The sequence below is a fragment of the Ochotona curzoniae genome, unplaced genomic scaffold, assembly GCF_017591425.1.
Source record: "Ochotona curzoniae isolate NIBS_2020 unplaced genomic scaffold, NIBS_Ocur_1.0 scaffold_3890, whole genome shotgun sequence".
Classification (NCBI taxonomy): Eukaryota; Metazoa; Chordata; class Mammalia; order Lagomorpha; family Ochotonidae; genus Ochotona; species Ochotona curzoniae.
In genome coordinates this window covers 13920528-13939552 of record NW_024467115.1, presented here as the reverse complement: position 1 = coordinate 13939552, position 19025 = coordinate 13920528, and the positions used below count along the sequence as shown (strand labels likewise).

The window sequence follows — 19025 nt, the reverse complement described above, 5'->3', positions numbered from 1 at the left end:
AGGCCTATTAATTAGGTTTTCAATGTGTTGGAACTAAATTCTTTCTTCTTAATTCAAGAAGCCATTGTTGCTAACCTGCCGTGTGTCACTCTGCTAAAGTGCTACGAGGACTGGCGGGTTAATGAGTGTGATTTCAGATTTCAAGAAATGTTACTTAAGAAGGAAACAAATGTGCATGAAATCATAGTCTGGCTAAAAATTGTTTTTAAAATGAGAAAACTCTGAATCTTTAAACATAGATTTGACAAAAACAGCTACATCATTCTAATCATGCCCTACCGTAAGACAGGGAAGTTGCTTGTTTTACTCCTTGTTTCAACAGCCCTGTTAAAAAGCCAGTATAACTCTTAAATCATTCCCATTTTTAGAAATGCAAAGCTCAGATTATTAAAGAAAAGTTTTGTGATTTCACTAAGCATTTCACTTAAATATTTTTAAGGCAAAGGAGACAGTATTTTATTAACTCAAATAAAGTTCTAGGGAAGTTCTTGCTCAGAGTGAAACTTGGAAATCTTCCAATGTACTACCAGGAACAAAGCAGTCAATTGCTAAACTCATGTTGAATTAATGCACTGATAGAATGAAATAAAATGATAATACAGGGAAGAATAAATAAGCAACTCAAAATGATAATTTTTTAAAAAGATTTTTTGTTTTATTTTTTATTTGAAAGTAAGATACACAGAGAGGAGGAGAGATAGAAGAACACAGTGCATCGGAAGGTTCACTCCACAAGCATCCGCAACAGCTGGAGCTGCGCTGACCCGAAGCCAGGAACCTGGAGCTTCTTCCAGGTCTCCCACACAGGTGCAGGGTCCCAAGGCTTTGGGCCATCCTCAACTGCTTTCCCAGGCCACAAGCAGAGAGCTGGATGGGAAGCAGGGCCGCCGAGACACAAACCGCAGCCACATGTGATTCTGGCGTGTGCAAAGCCAGGACTTTAGCTGCTAGGCTACCTTGTCGGGCCCATAATGATCATTGTTTAAAGAAGCAAATAATTCCAAGAGCAATCACAGCTGATGTAACTGGCATTAATTTAAACTAATCACAATTGAGGCGAATTAATAACAGGTGACTTTAACTTTTTTTGTGTCATTAGGAGCTGAAACTCAGCAGAATCCCTTTGAGAAGCAATGTTGGCCCAACCTCCTCGAGAGGAATTTGAAGTGAGAAAACACTATGGATCTAACTTATATTCCCGAAGACTTATCCAGTTGTCCAAAATTTGAAAATAAATCCTGCCCTCTCACCAACCGCCCTCTTCGTGTCCGAGTGATGATGTACCTGCTTATGACTGGAGCTATGGTGATCACCATCTTTGGAAACTTGGTTATTATAATTTCCATATCTCACTTCAAACAGCTTCATTCTCCCACAAACTTTCTAATCCTCTCCATGGCAACCACGGATTTTCTGCTAGGTTTTGTCATTATGCCCTACAGCATGGTGCGATCAGTAGAGAGCTGTTGGTATTTTGGGGATGGCTTTTGTAAATTCCATGCAAGCTTTGACATGATGCTAAGTCTGACCTCTATTTTTCATCTCTGTTCCATCGCTATTGACCGATTTTATGCTGTGTGTTACCCTCTCCACTACACCACCACAATGACACCCTCCATGATCAAGCGACTGCTGGCCTTCTGCTGGACAGCCCCAGCCCTTTTTTCTTTTAGTTTAGTTTTATCTGAGGCTAATGTTGCTGGCATGCGAAACTATGAGATTCTTGTGGCTTGTTTTAAGTTTTGTGCCCTTACTTTCAACAAATTTTGGGGGACAATATTGTTCACTACATGTTTCTTCACCCCAGGCTCAATCATGGTTGGTATTTATGGCAAAATCTTTATTGTTTCTAAAAGACAGGCTCGAGTCATCAGTACTATGCCTGGAAACACAAAGGGGGAAGTGAAGCAAAACTTCTCAAGGAAAAAGGACAGGAAAGCAGCTAAGACTCTGGGCATAATAATGGGAGTGTTTCTGGCTTGTTGGTTGCCTTGCTTTCTTGCTGTTTTGATTGATCCGTATTTAGACTACTCTACTCCCATAACAGTACTTGATCTTTTAGTGTGGCTTGGATACTTCAACTCGACCTGCAACCCTCTCATCCATGGCTTCTTTTATCCATGGTTTCGGAAAGCTCTCATGTACATCATGTCAGGAAAAATATTTAGCTCACATTCAGAGAGTGTGAATCTGTTTCCTGAAGCATAATAATGAAAATCCATATAAAAGTGAAGAAAGGGACAAGGGCTTGACACAGAAGCTACGATGTCAATTGGAATGCCTGAATCCTATACAGAAATCCTGGGTTCAAGTCCCAGATCCAGCTCTTCTAGCTACCTGGTAATGTGCAACCTGGGAGGCAGAAATCTTATGTTTTTTTTTTTTCTGAAAATATGAATGTTTTGAATTCAAAATGTCAAAGCTTTTTGAGTGTTTTGATAGCCAAGTATCCACCACAACCACTCACCCTGGTAGATAAAGATGTCATCTGACTTTTTCTAGAGACAACCATTTGATACATTTGATAAAAGACAAAAATGCTACAGGCCTCTAGATACAAAATTTTGACAGAGTTGCAATTAAAGCATTGTATTCCCTTAATGCTCAATTTAAAATGGAGCATAAAGTAATAGTCATATGAAGTATATTTCTGTAAGAATTAATGGTCACATATCAGTTATCAAAATATTAACTATAATGTCTGTTTCTGTTGAATTATAATGTACTCCTGTGGTTCAGCCAAAAGACATGTGTTCATCAATGGCGATCATCAAACGCATCTGCACACATCTTCCTGCACCTCCACCTCTCCTTCTGCTGCTAATCCAGTCTCATGGTCCTGATACACACTGCTCAAAAGTGGTTTAACAATTCTTCCGTCAATCAGTATATCCGTTATTTACTGTTAACTCTGTATCCACTGCACACCTGACTCCCTCCCCTCCCCTCCACCTCCTCTCTTCTCCCCTTTCTTTCCCTCCTCTCCTCTTCTCCTCTTCCCAGTCCTTTTCTAACTGTATCTACCCATTCTGTTCAGGAGACTTACCTGCACTGGCCAAGTCAGATTACAAAGCTCTTTTGTCAGTGGCTGCTAAGGGCATTTGGCCTGTGGAAAGTACCTGATAGACATCAGAAGAAGGAAGAAGGGTGAAACCATGGTAGTTACCTCAGGCGGCCTACCTAATTCTCCAGGCTGGCTGTCTGCCTCCAGGAGAGGCTATGTGGAGTCCCCCTGCATTCATTCATCCTCTGGGGATTCCTAGCTTCTCCATTCCATGCAATGGTACCTTGCCCCCCACCAAGTAATTCACTACACTGCTGTATTTTTAGAGGCTATTCAGCTCCCTCTTTTACTTGGGAAACTATTTTACCTTTTAAAAAATAAGTCTGTCAGCTTGAGTTTTCTGGTTGTTCTTGGGCATAGCAGTGATGCTCAAAATTGAGATTAAGCAGCCAGCAAGGTGTCTCGACTGGCTGATCCTCAACTTGCAAATGCTAGCATCCCATATGTGCCCCAGTTTATGTTCTGGCTGCTCTGCTTCCCCTTCTGCTCCTTGCATACGGACTGGGAAAGCAGCAGGGGATGGCTCTAGTCATTGGGCCCCTGCACCCAGGGGGAATATTCAGAAGAAGCTCCTGGTTTCTGGCTTCAGATCAGCTCAGCTTCTGCCATCATGGCTGTTTGGGGAGTGAGTCAGCAGATGGGGGATCTCTCACCATCTCTCTGTAAATCAGTCCTTCAAATAAAAAAAAATATTTAAAGATTAAGATTTTCTTTTCTTTTCTTTGTAATTCTGCCTTTACAATAAAAATAAATAAATCTTTAATAATAACAATTCACTTCCATAAGGGGATGATTTCCATGCTTGTGAGAACCTGCAGCACCAGCCAGGGTCCATCTTTTTTTTTTTCTCCCCACCCCCCCAAGGGAGTCCTCCTTAATCTCAGCAGTATGAAAATGCATTCCACAGAGCCCCTCCTCATTGTTTCTAGTTATATTCCCTAACCCTGCAGAATCATGATTCCTATAGTTATCAAGAGTGTGAGAGCAGACACTGTGGCATAGTACATTGAGCTGCCACGTATGGTGCTGACATCACCTATGAACTGATTCAAGTCCTGACTGCTTTGCCTCTGATCCAGCACCCTACTAATGTGCCTGCGAAGGCTGCAGAAGACGGCCCAAGTGCTAAAGTCCCAGACTCCTGGCTTCAACCTGGCCCAGCCATGGCCCTTGAGACCATAAGGTATCAATTAGCCAAATAAAACAAATTTGTCTTTTTTTAAAGCAGTATTAACCTCTGTGGATTTTGTTTATTTACTACTTTATTATTATCATTATTACTGTTAGTTAATTTTGTCCCCTTCATCTTCCAGTACCTTTCTTTCTTTATTGGAAAGTCAGGTATACAGAGAGGAGGAGAGACGGAGAGGAGAGAGACAGAGAGGAAGACCTTCCATTTGCTGATTCACTCCCCAAGCAGCCGCAACAGCCGGAGTAGCACCAATCCAGTCAGGAGCCTCTTCCAGGTCTCCCACACACAGATGCAGGGCCCCAAAGCTTTGGGCCGTCTTTTAAAAACAATTTCCTACATTAAGTTCATTCTGTCAAAATTATTTTTCTTTCTGTTTTCTTGTCTGAACCCTAACTGAAGCAATCAAACTTTTCAAAATCATATAATAGTTACTAGTTCTTTAAGGAAACTTGGAAAGGAATGTTTTGTAAGCCTAGAGAGGCATGAGAGGCAAACTCATCAGTTTTATGAAGAAAACCTTTGGGAAAGTAATGCGATTATTTAAACATTTTTTGTTTTATCATTTATGTAGTTGAGGAATGCATGCCCATGTGGGCCTCAGATTAGCGGGCAGAGTGTTGAGATATGGAGGAAAGTGGATAGGAGAAATGTTTCTTTTTTTTTTTTTCATTCCTTATATCTGGAGGTGGGGGTAAGAGAGAAGATCATTCTTTGCTATCAAACTGTATCAGCACCCGGGGGTGGGAGATGGCTCTTTGATGATACACCATAAAGACCCCGTTGTGGGGAAGCGTGTTCAAGAGTGTTACTTGAGTGGACTTGGTTTTGAGTTGCTGGTTTCATTGCTCCAGGGTTGAATTAATCATTTCAAGGCCTGTTGGTTGACAGTGTCTACCTTACTGCCTCTACCGATCAAGACACTTGCTGCAAATCTTGTCCAGGAGAGTATCTGTCCTGCTTCATTCTCTGTCCTCTGAGGAAGCAGTCAGTGTCCCCTGCTGGCCTAAATGGGCAGATGAGCTGGCTGTCATGACCGGTGTGTTCTTCTGTGTATGTTTTTCCACTGCATAAGCAAGAGCTCCTGAGGAGGCCCAGTCCCGACACATGTGCTCCAAGGTCGGACCATGTGTCTTGTGATTTCCCCTGTAGCCAGGGTTTGAGCCCAGTGGTCTAGTTAGAGTCCCCAAAGAAACCTCTGCTGAGAAGACCTCAGACTTCACTCTTGTGTGCCCCAGCTGGTGCAGGGTCAGATTCAGTGCATTACCTGAGCCAGCCAATGCACATACTGTTGTGGTCCCTGAAAAGTCATTCCACACCTGTCAAACTCTCCCCTGGTATCCTCTCTCCCACACAGCCCAACTCTTCTTCCACAGGGAATCTACAGACAATGGGGCCATCAGGGGTCATGACACACTGGCATCCAAGGGCTAGTTTTAGCAGTTGATTTATTTAATATTAATAAGTTGATTCCAATTTGTAAATGTCTTTGTTTAAAAGTCTTTATGTCCTTCCTCCATGGAAATGTTATTTTTTTGGTGGATGATACAATTATCAGTTTCTCTAGTAGTCATGAAAACACATAGTGAATGATGTTTTTTTTTCAACTGGTTGTGTTGTGTTGAAACAAATTTTTTTTTTTTAAATGTCATTGATTCTTTTATAACGTTTATTAGGAAGGCTATAGATTTACAGAACTGCAGTACAAAAGAAAAGCACTCACTGACTTGTGCGTGGCCTCAAAGAGCAGACAGCTGGCATGCCTCTCACTAGCAATTAACAAATTCATTGCTAGGATTTGACAATAATGCCAGGTAACTTGTGAGCAATCATTGGATTAGAACTAAATTTTCTCCTTCTTGTCTCCTTTCCCCAGCTCTTCTCCTTTTTATTTCCCTCTTTGCTTTGTTTCCTTCTTCCACACCTTTATCTTTGTGAGATTAGTTCGCATTGTCCCTCCGAGGTCACAGTCAGGCTGGCACAAAACTCAGTCACCCACTTGGAGCCAATCCTCTGGTGAGCTCCAGTAATCGCTTTGTTGGCAGCACTCTGGGGTTGTGAAAGGACACAGGTTAATGCAGCCACAAGAGGTGTGTTTTGTGCATAAATATTGGTGGCTGCAAAGCCTTCCAGCAGGTGCCCTTCAAAGAGAGCGGGCCTATGAGCCTACTGGGCGTGAGGAGCTGCAGGGAGCACACTGCTCACCCTTCCGGTAAGCACAGCAGGAAGCTCACCTTTCAGTGATCCTAACTCCCTTCTACCTGCTTTGTCTAGCAAATCCTGGCATCAAAGAGTATATATTCAGAGAGGGGGAAAAAATCAGATTCACTCATCTTTTCTTTGCTATATTTGTATGATGTGAGGAACTCTATCTAAAATATGATCCATAAAAGTAAAACTGGAGCATTTTAAAAATCATTAAGATCTTGAAAATAGGGAGGCTTGCAACAGACTTTTCTTAAAAATCTAATTCACATATTATCTTCTTTATCTAAGAAACCATTATATAGAAGAAATATAGCAGAGTAAGATAAAGATCCTAAGTTTTCAGAAGTAGTCACAGGAATGGAGTACTTGGGCTAAGCTAGCTTGTAATTGCAGATTACTGGAATATATGACAAAGCAGATCTTCTAAAATCTATCCTGATTTTTCTCCACTTACTCATAGTAAGTTATTGAGCTGCTTACTATTTTTCTCTCCTTAACTGGTGGAAATATACATATATAGTATATAGTATATATATACTATATAGCATATATATATATACTAACACTTTTTAAAAATATTTATTTATTTATATTTTAAAGAGTTAGAGAGAGAAATGGAGAGAGATGTTCAGTCTGCTGGTTCATTCACTAGATGGCCATATTGGCCAGGACTTGGCCAGGCAGAAGCAGGACCTAAGAGCTTCCTTCAGGTCTCCCAGGTGGGTGGCAGGGGCTAACATACTGTAGCCAGCCTCTGCTTTTCCCAGGCCTCTAACAGGGAGATGAATCAGATGTGGAACACTTGGATATAAACTAGCAATTGAATTCAATTCTGGTGTGCCTTATCCGCTATGGCATAACCCTGGACACACTAAACATACTTTTAAGTACATAATAAATACTTCAGCAAAAATTTATTATGTGAATCTTTTGTTTTTATTTCTTTTCATTGAAATTCTGAGGAAATTATGCTTCCTAAATCATGCTTTACAGTTCTTAGATCTGATTCATTAGTCTGTAATCTTTTCCTTTAAAAAAATGAGTTAAAAATGTATCTAATTTTTGTACTTCTTGGGGATTGTTTGCGATATGTCTTTCTACTTCCTGAAATAAATAACTGATGGCTTTTTATGCTTTCTTTAGGTGATTGTTTACAATGTTGTGACTCCCCAAAGGAAAAGAATCTCAATTTTGTCAAGGTTTTAAAACACAACACCAACTATATTTAACTTCATATCATATTCCTTTTAATATAGTAATAGATCCACAGTCATACCTGCATTTGGCTTACTAGGTTTCGAAACTTTTGACTGAATGCTTAAGATGATATTTAACATTGTTCTTATTTTTTAAAAAATTGAGAGCTAGACAGTTGTGGAAGGTGAGTACCATTTAGCACCTTGGGCCGTAGGCCAAACACTACCCCCCAAGTTGTTCTTGCTTTTGACGTTACTTTAAAAATCTATTTATATATTAGTTTTTTAAAATGAATGTGTTGCTTATTTTATCTTCCTATACTGAATGTTTAACTCTTTACCTAAGCTGTACAAGGATACACCAAGAACATGCAAAAATACTGCTAAGCTCCAGAAGTTATTATGATATGCTTTGAAACAAAGAATCTCATTTTACACATATATAGAGTCAAATTATATCAATTTTTTGAAAGATTGAGCTTGCAAAAGTGAAATTTTAAGCTTCAAAGGTCATGATACACATAGTAGTATATTTTAAGTAATTTTTGGTAATTGTTATGGCTCTTTAAAGATAATTTTAGAAGTCAGAAACAATTACAAATGTTTTAAGAACCACAATATGGAAGAATATAAAAATAAAAATATTAATTTAGTTAATAAAACAAATAAATTATTTTCAGCCTTTTAGGTTTAATAATCAAACTAATAAATAATTTGTGACATTTTCTGCTTGATAGACTCCACTTTACAAAGGTTCTTCTCACATTTTACTTTTCAATGATCTGTTTCTTATATTCAATTGTTTCATATTTGGTTGGCACATTTAACTAATATAAGAAAAAGTGATAATTTGCAAAATTAGATTACTAAATCTGGAACAAATAAAATGTGTCAGAGTATTAAGATTTCAAACAATACTTAGATTTTGAAAATAGTTACTGAGATATTGTAACAAATAGAGTAAAAAATAGAAAGTAAAAAGTAAAAAAAGAAGAAACTGTTTTCAAAAGTCTTGCACTCTCCTTACTGCTTGTTTCAAGTCTATGGTGAGAATGTATTCGTGGGTTAGTTCTCTCCAACAGACTACTGAGTTTCAGTTTATTCTCAGGCCAAAGTTCATTTCAAAGATCTGGCTTTAAATCTCACAAATGTTTGCTGATGGTCATTAGAAATGTACATTGAGCATGGGCTCTGGGAAAATAAATCTAACCATGTCATACTCTGGGTGAGCTAGCCGTATGATTTTTACATTATGACAACTCACATGAGGTACAATGACATATTAAACAATGAGTACTCTAATGTGTTAAATTTGTCATTACTAAAGTAAGATTTGAAACCTGTGCCAAGAGCAGGTCATCTGAACTTGATAGTCTAATTCCCAAACACCAAGGAGTGCCCATGAGATTTACAAAATCAGTTGACTGTTTTTATTTTTTTTGAAATTATTTTTGTGTAACTTTGTAAATTGTATCATAGTTTTAGGCTGTTATTGCTATTACTCCAAATTTTAAAATCTATATTCTTCACATTGGAGAGAGAAATGATTTCTTAGCTTAAATAATATGAAACAAAAGACAGGATCAAAACCTTCACAAATGCCAAGACTTTTATTTATTTTTTAAAGACGCACCATAATTTTCAGGTCATAATTATTGTTCAAACTAAATGTTAAGTTATGGTTCCACAGTTCTTGATAATTCTTAGGGGCTTTTATCCAGAAATTTGATTAATACAGGCAGGGCAGAAAGAATTCTTGGTCTGACTATGAATTTTTGAATCTCGAGTAAAAACTACAGGTTAATGCAATCAGAATATGCACCCACAAGTGTTATTTGGATGGTGAGTGACTGGATGTCAATTCCATCTGATTTAGCTCCTTCCTATTGAAGGGGAATTCTTTGTGTTAACAGAGTTGACATCTGAAAGTGGATGAGAAAGGCAGACTCTCAGCCATTACCCTAGTGTCTGGATCTGGGTTTATAAAGACACCCCATATACGAAGGTTTAAAAATAGTAATCCCAGTCAACAGGGAGCTCCTGCTTGCGTTAACAATGTTGTGTTGTGAGGTCTCAGTAAAATGTATCACTGCTAACAATTATTATTATTATTTGTTGTTTTTTCATAGAAGGAAGAGAAATACAGGATTTTATAAAAAGACTCATAATACAAAATATTCGCAGAACAAAGACAATGAATTCACCAAATTGGAACCCAGTGGAAGCACAATTTTGCTTTCCTTCAGTTAACAACTCATGTCCTAGACATGTGAGGCCCTTGCTGACTGCCTGCATTATGTATGTGGTCATGATTGGTGCTATTGTAATGACTATGCTGGGCAACATGGTTGTGATCATTTCCATTGCTCATTTCAAGCAGCTCCACTCCCCAACCAACTTTCTGATTCTCTCCATGGCCACCACTGATTTCCTGCTGAGCTGTGTGGTCATGCCCTTCAGTATGATCAGGTCCATTGAGTCCTGTTGGTACTTTGGAGATCTCTTTTGTAAAGTGCATAGTTGCTGTGACATTATGCTCTGCACCACCTCCATTTTCCACCTCTGTTTCATCTCAGTGGACCGTTACTACGCTGTTTGCGACCCTTTGCATTATGTCACCAAAATTACCATCCCTGTTATAGAGGTTTTTCTGCTCATCAGCTGGTCCATTCCCATTTTATTTGCCTTTGGTCTGGTATCTCAGAATTAAATCTCTTTGGTGCAGAAGATTTTGTTTCTGCCATTGACTGCACAGGTTTGTGTGTACTGATCTTCAACAAGCTCTGGGGGGTGCTGGCCTCCTTTATAGCTTTCTTTATCCCTGGAACAGTCATGGTGGGAATTTATATACATATCTTCACAGTAGCCAGGAAGCATGCTAAGCAAATTGGCACAGGCCCTAGGACAAAAGGGGCTGGGTCAGAAATCAACAAGAAGGCATCATCCAAAAAAGAAACAAAGGCCACCAAGACGTTAAGTATTGTTATGGGAGTATTTGTGTTGTGCTGGCTGCCCTTTTTTGTGTTGACCATCACTGATCCTTATATTAATTTTACAACTCCTGAAGATGTGTACAATGTCTTCCTGTGGTTGGGTTATTTTAATTCCACTTTCAATCCCATTATATATGGCATGTTTTATCCTTGGTTTCGCAAGGCATTAAAGATGATCATCACAGGAATGATCTTCTGCCCTGACTCTTCCAACTTAAGCATGTTTCCTGCACATGCTTAGTCAGTGCTCCCCACTCAGCAGGATCCTTTGCTGGTAGAAAACATTGAATGCCCTCTTCCCCAAATGTGGGGGATGGACTTTCCAATGGGTGAGACTGACTCTGAAGTAGAAACAATGGATTCAGCTTTCCACAGATATAGAAAACAGCAAAGGGATTCATTTCTCAACTTTTGGGAATAAAGAGAAACTCTATATCAGAGGTTGCTGACTCTAGAATTTACAAAATTTGAGATTTAGATTGTACTTCTTTGGCCTAGATAAAATAAGGAATTTTCTCACTAAGACGTATAAATGATGTAGGGTATTCATTTTTACAATCCTTGACAATCACATGTAACTGAATTCATCTAAATTTTCTGAAATCGCTACTGGAAAGCCAAGTTGCAAAGTACGTGTGTAACACAGAAAGACAGAATAGAACAATTGCAGTTCCAGTAATACAGCTTCTGACTTAAACTTCTTTTCAGAAAGAATTGCTGTGAGGTTTGTAATATTTGGTCAAACTAGACTGCTTTATTAACTGAGAACATAGAAGAGGTCCAGGAAAACTTTTCCATATTCTTTTGATGTATGTATGCATGTGATCTGGCAGTGTGTAAAGGGGAGGTGTTCATGTCTTTAGGTGTATGCTTTTTGCACCTACTAGTCATTCACCAAGACTAAGCTTCATTCACAAAACTCTGCTGCTTCTTCCCCTTCCCTGATCCTACCAAGGCTTTAGAAAAACACTTGCTATGTTGATGAGTGTTTTTTCTCTATATTATCTTTCTTCTTTCTCCAACACAGTAGACTTATTTTACCAAATGTCTTTTACGACCTTTTTTAAAAAAGGTTTTACACCATCACTCCATCTTTACAATCCAGCTGTTTTTAACTAGTGGCGGTTTTGCCCCTAAGAATCATTGACAAAGTCCAAACACATCCGTGACACTCACTGCTGGGAAAAGATGCTACTAACAAATAGGAAACAGAAGTCAGGGATGCTGCAATCCAACCTGCAACACACAGGATAAACCCAGACAATGACTTATCTGACTCAAAACTTCAGTGGTGTTATGACTGAAAAATTCTGTTCTCGTCTTATCTTAGAATTTCCCTTACCATTTCTCTACCCCCCATAATTTGTACTCAGCCCTATTATTGCCTGAAAATTCAATCCAGTTATTGCTACCATCCACGAAACATTTTTCTTGGTGTTCCATCAAGATCTTAAGCTCAGCATATTCTTGTATACCTAGGTCATCACTCCCAAATCTGTATTTGCTGCTGTCTGCTTTGTATGACATAGTTATTAACAGGTGTTTGGTCTCTCTATCTAACCTAGAGGCCTCCTCTGTGAAAGAGCGGGTCATAATATTTATTTTTTTATCCCCACGTGACCTGAAGTGTTTCTCATACAAATTTTAAATGCACTCATTAAATACATGAGACATAAAACTGAGGAAAAGAGTATAAAAATTCAAATTCAAAGAAATAGCTGCTAGAAAACAAAGCATCCTATTCACAAAGAGATTAAAATGAATTTAATTCCAGTTCTAATGGGCTTTTGGTCACATGTGCACACTACTCTACTGGGGAACCTCAGGACAGTACCAGCAGAAGCACATAATAGAAAATGGCTCATCAATTCAGAAGCATTTACAACGCCAATATGAAGTTGTCATACTTACATGAATGTAGAATGACCATGGAAATGAAGTGGCTGTTCTAACTCATACCAGTTGTTGACCTTGTTTCATGGCTTCTCACTTATGGTAGTGTATAGTAACGGAGTACTGGGGTCTATCATATATTGACATGGGGGTATAACGGAACATGCATCTCTGCATCCAGATGAAAAGTGGACTCCCAGTGAAACTGTTGGGCATGTGTAAACAATGGGATGCTGGACTGCCTGACATTATCTGTATCAACAATGTCGTGGTACACTTAAATAAGAGACTGATAGAATTATGATTCCCTATGAAGGACTACACTACTGTAACTAAATGGAAAAAAATCTGACAGGGGGTGGGAGTTTGGGGGGGAATCCCAGCCTATACAAAAATGTACCACATAATTCAAAAATTCAAAATAAAAATATTTTAAAAATCATTCTAAATGAAAAAAATAATAAAATGGCTCATCAGTTCAGAAGCATTTGCAAGAGCCAATATGAAGTTGTCATACTTACATGAATGTAGAATGACCATGGAAATGAAGTATTTCTTTTCCTTTTCTAATGACTGCTTTTTATTATTATTATTATTTTTTCCACAGAGTTCTCCATAATCACTATACCAATTTGCATTCCCACCAATGAAGTTTAACAGTTTGCTTTTGTCAAAACCCTCACCAACATTTTGTTTTAGTTTTATTTTGTTTTGTTTGATATGAGATGATATCTTACTGTGATGGCTACTGATGAGAACTCTCTCTTTTTTTTTTTAGAGCTTTATTTACTTATTTGTTTATTTAATAGGTAAAGTTATAGATAGGAGAGAGACAGAGAGGGAGGCTTGCTATCCACTACTTCATGCCCCAGGTAAATACTACAGCCAGGGCTAGGTCAGGCAGAAATCGGGAGCTAGGACATTCATACTGGTTTCCCATGCGGATTTATGGGCTCCAGCACTTGAGGCTTTCTTTGCTGCTTTCCCAGGCACATTAGCAGACAACTGGATCAGAAGTAAACCAGCCAGAACTCATAGTGGCACGCCTATAGGATCCTGGTGTTGCCCACTGAGCAACAGCATTGGCCTTAATAGCTTTTAATGCTTTTAAGGGGGGTTTGCTGATGTACAAAGGTTATTTACTACGTTACAGATCAAAACGTTTGTTGGGAAATTTCTTAACTGGAGATGTTTGCTAGACATGCACTTGCAGCCCAACAAAACATATTTATAACATTAGAATCTGTTTATATGTGCCTAAGCAATATGTTCATTAAATTTCCTTTAATGTTGCAGAAAGTAAGGTTCTTTTTCATAACAATAACTTAAGAATGCTGGTAGGCTACAATCTGAAATGTTAACAATACATTTATGTGAAATGTATTTTATTGCATATTAATTCTTGCAGTAACATCAGAATATTTGGTTATCAAAACCTCCTTTCCTGTAATTTGGCCAAATGATGTCACATTCCATGTAAAGTATCTTCATTTTAAAGTGTCTAATATTTATGTGTATAAATCCTACATATTTTATGGATCTCTTTGCTCTTTTGTTTTGAAGATTTATTTATTTGTTTCCATTGGAAAGGCAGATTTTACAGGGAGAAGGAAAAACAAAGAGAAAGATCTTTCATTCACTGGTTCCCTCCCTAAATGGCTGCAGCAACCAGAGTTGAGCTAATCTGAACCCAGGAGCTGGGAGCTTCTTCCAGGTCACCCATGTGGGTGCAGGGTTCTATGGACTTGGGCCACCTCCACTGCCTTCCCACAACATAGCAGAGACCTGGATGGGAAGTGAAGCAGTTGAGTCACAAACTGGCTCTCGCATGGGATGCAGGCACTTGCAGCCGGAGATTACCCAGTTGAGTCATCATGTTTTTTGTTTTGTTTTGTTTTGTTTTTTAACTCTACCCTTGCTCCACTGTGTGTATTGGGGGGTTTGGGTGGAGATTACTCCTTACTTCAAAACATCTTTACTTTCATCTTTATTGAGATGAAATATTCTATACATTCTTAACCTATGTATTCTGTTTGATTGAACATATTGTATAGATTCTCAAGGTCAATGTTTTTAATGTGATCTTGGAATACAACATTTCAGGTTGTGAGACACTTCAGCAAATTACTACTAACACATAGGAGTATTCTAATTTAAAAATTTTGATTTTCAGATGCTTCACAGAGGCACTAATGCTTTTGCTTCTGATTGTACTAATTTAACCACTTGGGATAGTTCCCCTTGCCTAATCCTGAAGAAACATTCGGAGGCTGAAGTTCTCTTTCTTTTCAAAGAGACAGAGAGATAAGGAGAAATTGTTCGGGGTTCAGGCTTAGTTAGTCCTTATTCCAGGTCCTTCTGGGCAGCAGACCTGCGTTATGACAGCACCAGTGTTTACAGTGTTCTGGCCATGATAGACCCCTTTTTGGCAATCTAACATACATGTTTGGATCACTTGATCCAAAAGATGAGCAGGCACTGCAGTTACTCATTCAATTCACACTGATTTCCTCATGTGATCCCTAATGTAACACAAAATGTGTGGCTTAGGACCTAGGAACTGAAAGTTTCTTCCTTAGCTCTTATTCAAGTTTTAAGACATTTGTATATATATTTCACCAGGGTCATAATTAATTCAACACAGTCAGAGGATTCTCTAATGGATACAAAGGATTTATGGGTTTAAAGCTAAGCAGGTATCATGGTAAGTATTAGTGCAGATCCTTCTAGGCCTACTTACCTTCTGGAATTGAAAATATGTGTTCACACATATGTATTTGGCAAAAGGCTACTTTTCCAAAAGTTGTCAAACTATAGGGAACTTTGCTGTGGAAAGAACCCGGCTTAGTCAGAGTTCTGTGGACAAGGACAGGGTACAGGCCAACCTCCATCCTTTTTCACGTTCTGCCCCATCTGCTTGGACAGATCCCTCTGATGGAAGCAATCGTTTGTTACCTTTAGAATTCTGTCATTTTTACAACCATTTTTGCTTATATTGTGACCATATTTATGACCGTGAAGAGACATACCAGTCCCTAGGAGACCAGGAAACAGAAAAAGCAGAATACAATTCAAAGATGTTCTCCCCAAAACTGTTCCTATGACGTAGACATATGTGTAAAATAGTATGTACTAACAGGGAAACAAAAGGGAGATGTCCAGATGGCATAAGAAGTGACGAGACAGGAGTTGATTCTGCCTCCAGGTGGACCATTTCATCCAGCACAATTTCTTTAACTCTCACAAAACCTAGAAATTTAAAAGAACATCATGAAGAATATTATCTAAGGATCAAAAAGCTCCTTTTCACAAAAGAATGTGCTTAATAGTCTCAACTATTTCTCATGTTTAGAGAAAAGAACAGAAGAAATTATCGTAACGCAGAAGGATGTTAAAACTCACTATAATTGAAATTAAGTAAAACAATATATCTGATATACAAAATAAATATATGTAACATATATTATATATGCAGTATATGAAACAATATGTCTATTAAAATTATTCACAGGCATGAATACCCTTAAGAATACCTTAGAGCTCAGAGGTGAGAATTCAAGAATATCCAAATCTTGTGTTTTGAAATTTTATCTCTAGTTGGTTGTCAGGGTGAATGATGCTGTTTTGAGAAGGAAACCTAAACAACTGAGACTTGTGATTAGTGGAAGCTAGGTCCCTAGATGCCCCTTCACTGCCCACTGATGTCATATCACATGAATGAAAAGTTTTTATTGGGAGTATAAATGCCCTCACTAATTGCACACCTGTCACCTTTTCTGACTGGAGCGAGGTCTACTTTCCTCCTATCTGTCTGCTGCTAAGAAGGCTTCCTCGCATGAAGTGAATCTGATTCCTACCTGTGTAAGTAGTTTGGAAGCACTGAACTCCATTGCTTATAACTTATTTAATAGTTCTCAGACTAGTTCTCAGGATAGTTCTCAGTTCACCATGACAGACAAAATTATTTTTACATCAGATGATACACTCATGTATGTAATCACTGTGGTTTTATCTTTAGAAAACATGCAGCACATAAAACTTTCATAGTACTTGCTGCAAAGAGTGAAAATATAATTTAAAATCTTAATCTACTTAATTTATTAGTAATTTTTAATTGCCTGAGGAAGAAAGCTTGAGGTTACTCCTTCCGTAATAAGTGACTTATTAAGAAGAATTAATGAATTACTGGTTCAGATTCACAACTTCAAATTACCTTTAACATTTGACAAGCACCTTATCAAAATGCAAGAGACACCATTTTCCTAATTTTTCTGTTGTTTTTCTTTAAAAAAATGTTTTGTTTACATTCTGTTTCTCCTTTTTTAAAATGATTCTCCTTTTTTTCCAATTTACCAAGTGCCTAGTCAGACAAACCAAGGCTATATTTCCATGTTTTACTTGGCATATTTAGGGCATATTTAGTTCAGTAGCCGGGGAAATTGAACCATATTCTAAATTACCCTTCAATTTCCTTCTCTTTCTGTCACTTTCTGATTGTTTAGCAAAGACATTTTTGTTCATTGAAGAGTGTGACCAGTTCCCAAAGGGAGACACTTAACAACCTTAAATGAAAGCTGTCCTCATGCAAGGTGCTGAACAGCGCCCAGCTGCGTTTTGCTACCAGGTAAATGGGTCATGTCCTAGGACAGTGCATCCTCTGGGCATCCAGTTGGTCATCTACACGGCCTGTGCAGTAGGCATGTTGCTTATAGTCCTAGGGAATTTATTTGTGGTATTTTCCGTGTCGTACTTTAAGGCCCTTCACACACCCACCAACTTCTTGTTGCTCTCCCTGGCATTGGCTGACATGTTGCTGGGCCTACTTGTGTTGCCTCTCAGCACCATTCGTTCTGTGGAGAGCTGCTGGTTCTTCGGGGACTTCCTCTGCCGCCTGCATACCTATTTGGACACCCTATTCTGCCTCACCTCCATCTTCCATCTCTGTTTTATTTCCATCGACCGCCACTGTGCCATCTGTGACCCCCTGCTTTATCCCTCCAAGTTCACTGTCAGAGTGACCCTCAGGTACATCCTGGCAGGATGGGGAGTGCCAGCAGTTTACACTGCCTTCTTTCTCTATACTGATGTAGTAGAGAGAGGGCTCAGCCAGTTGCTCGAAGAGATGCCATGTGTGGGCAGTTGCCAGCTGCTGTTCAATAAGTTTTGGGGTTGGTTAAACTTCCCCATGTTCTTCTTCCCCTGTCTCATCATGATCAGCTTGTATGTGAAGATCTTTGTGGTTGCTAGCAGGCAGGCACAACAGCTTAGCACCTTAAGTAAGAGCTCGGCAGGAGCTGCCAAGCGTGAGAGAAAAGCTGCCAAGACACTGGGCATTGCTGTGGGCATATATCTCTTGTGCTGGCTCCCTTTCACAGTGGACACAATGGTTGACAGCCTCCTGAACTTCATCACACCACCGTTGCTCTTTGACATTTTGATCTGGTTCGCTTACTTTAATTCAGCCTGCAACCCTATCATCTATGTCTTTTCCTATCGGTGGTTCAGGAAGGCACTGAAACTCATCCTGAGTCGGAACATCTTCTCCCCACGGACATCCACTATTGATCTATACCAAGAATGAATCCTTCTACTGAGAACAGGCAAGGGATGGATGTTTCTGCGGCTACAGATTGTGCGGTGTCATAATTTTATAGGAAGTCTTACAGAGAAGCATATTTAGAGTGGAAGGGAGAAACAAGCCTCTTAATTTGAAAAGGTGTAACTACTGTCATCATTCAGTTTATAGAGTAGACACGGATTTGGGAGAAATCAGTTTTCAAATATTCATTGGAGACCAAACCAAATATTTGGACCTCCATTCATTGCTTTATTACAACAACTAAGATACAGATATAGAAGGAAGAGAACACCCCGATCTGGATTGTGGCATTCTTACATCGAGTCTGCCACACAATTCAGTAACCAGGTGAGTCTTCAACACTGCCAAATTGTCTCTTTCCTTGCCTCAGAGTTTCCTCATATAGAAAGTTACAGGTTGTGTAAGTAGAAGGTGTTCAGAAGCCAACTGATGGATAATTTTTAGTTTTTAGAAACTTTATTTGAATAATAACTTTGCTTCATGTCTTTTGAAATGCTCATTTTAGATTTCCTGTTTCTTTGGACTCTGAACTACTAAACAATTTTGTGAGTCAGGTCTATCCATTTTAATAATTATTGAATTTATTTACTACATTTCGGAATGGGTTTAAAAATTTTCAAATGAGTGCAGCTTGAAAATTCATGAAATATGTGACAATAAATACTCACCCACTTCTCACTCTTTTTAATATCTCTTGTCCAAGAAAGTCCCTCTTATAGCTCCAGGTGTCGCAGCACATGATTTGCTTTGGTCAAATGGGTACCTGTGCCACATACTTTCTCAGACTTGAACCAAGCGTTTCTCAGCAGGTATGAGAGCAAAAGTACTAGCATTTTTGTACATCTTGCTTCTGCTTTCTCCAGGAAGAATGTCTTCAAGGTCT

The 19025-nt window shown here is 38.8% G+C and overlaps 3 protein-coding genes across 3 annotated transcripts; all 3 read left to right on the top strand.

The window, feature by feature from the left end:
• The first annotated feature begins 1155 nt into the window (after positions 1-1155).
• On the top strand, positions 1156-2232 carry LOC121146155 (trace amine-associated receptor 3). Its single transcript, XM_040965473.1, has one exon. It carries the CDS (start codon positions 1180-1182, stop codon positions 2206-2208), a length of 1029 nt encoding a protein of 342 aa, XP_040821407.1. The 5' UTR covers positions 1156-1179; the 3' UTR covers positions 2209-2232.
• Positions 2233-9851: 7619 nt separating this feature from the next.
• Positions 9852-10891, top strand: LOC121146202 (trace amine-associated receptor 4-like). Its single transcript, XM_040965556.1, is given in 2 exon segments — positions 9852-10353; positions 10356-10891. Coding segments are annotated over 2 exon segments (1038 nt in total).
• Positions 10892-17061: 6170 nt separating this feature from the next.
• Positions 17062-18149, top strand: TAAR5 (trace amine associated receptor 5). The gene has a single exon (XM_040965394.1). The coding sequence runs from the start codon at positions 17111-17113 to the stop codon at positions 18122-18124; it is 1014 nt and encodes a 337-aa protein (XP_040821328.1). The 5' UTR covers positions 17062-17110; the 3' UTR covers positions 18125-18149.
• Positions 18150-19025: the final 876 nt, after the last annotated feature.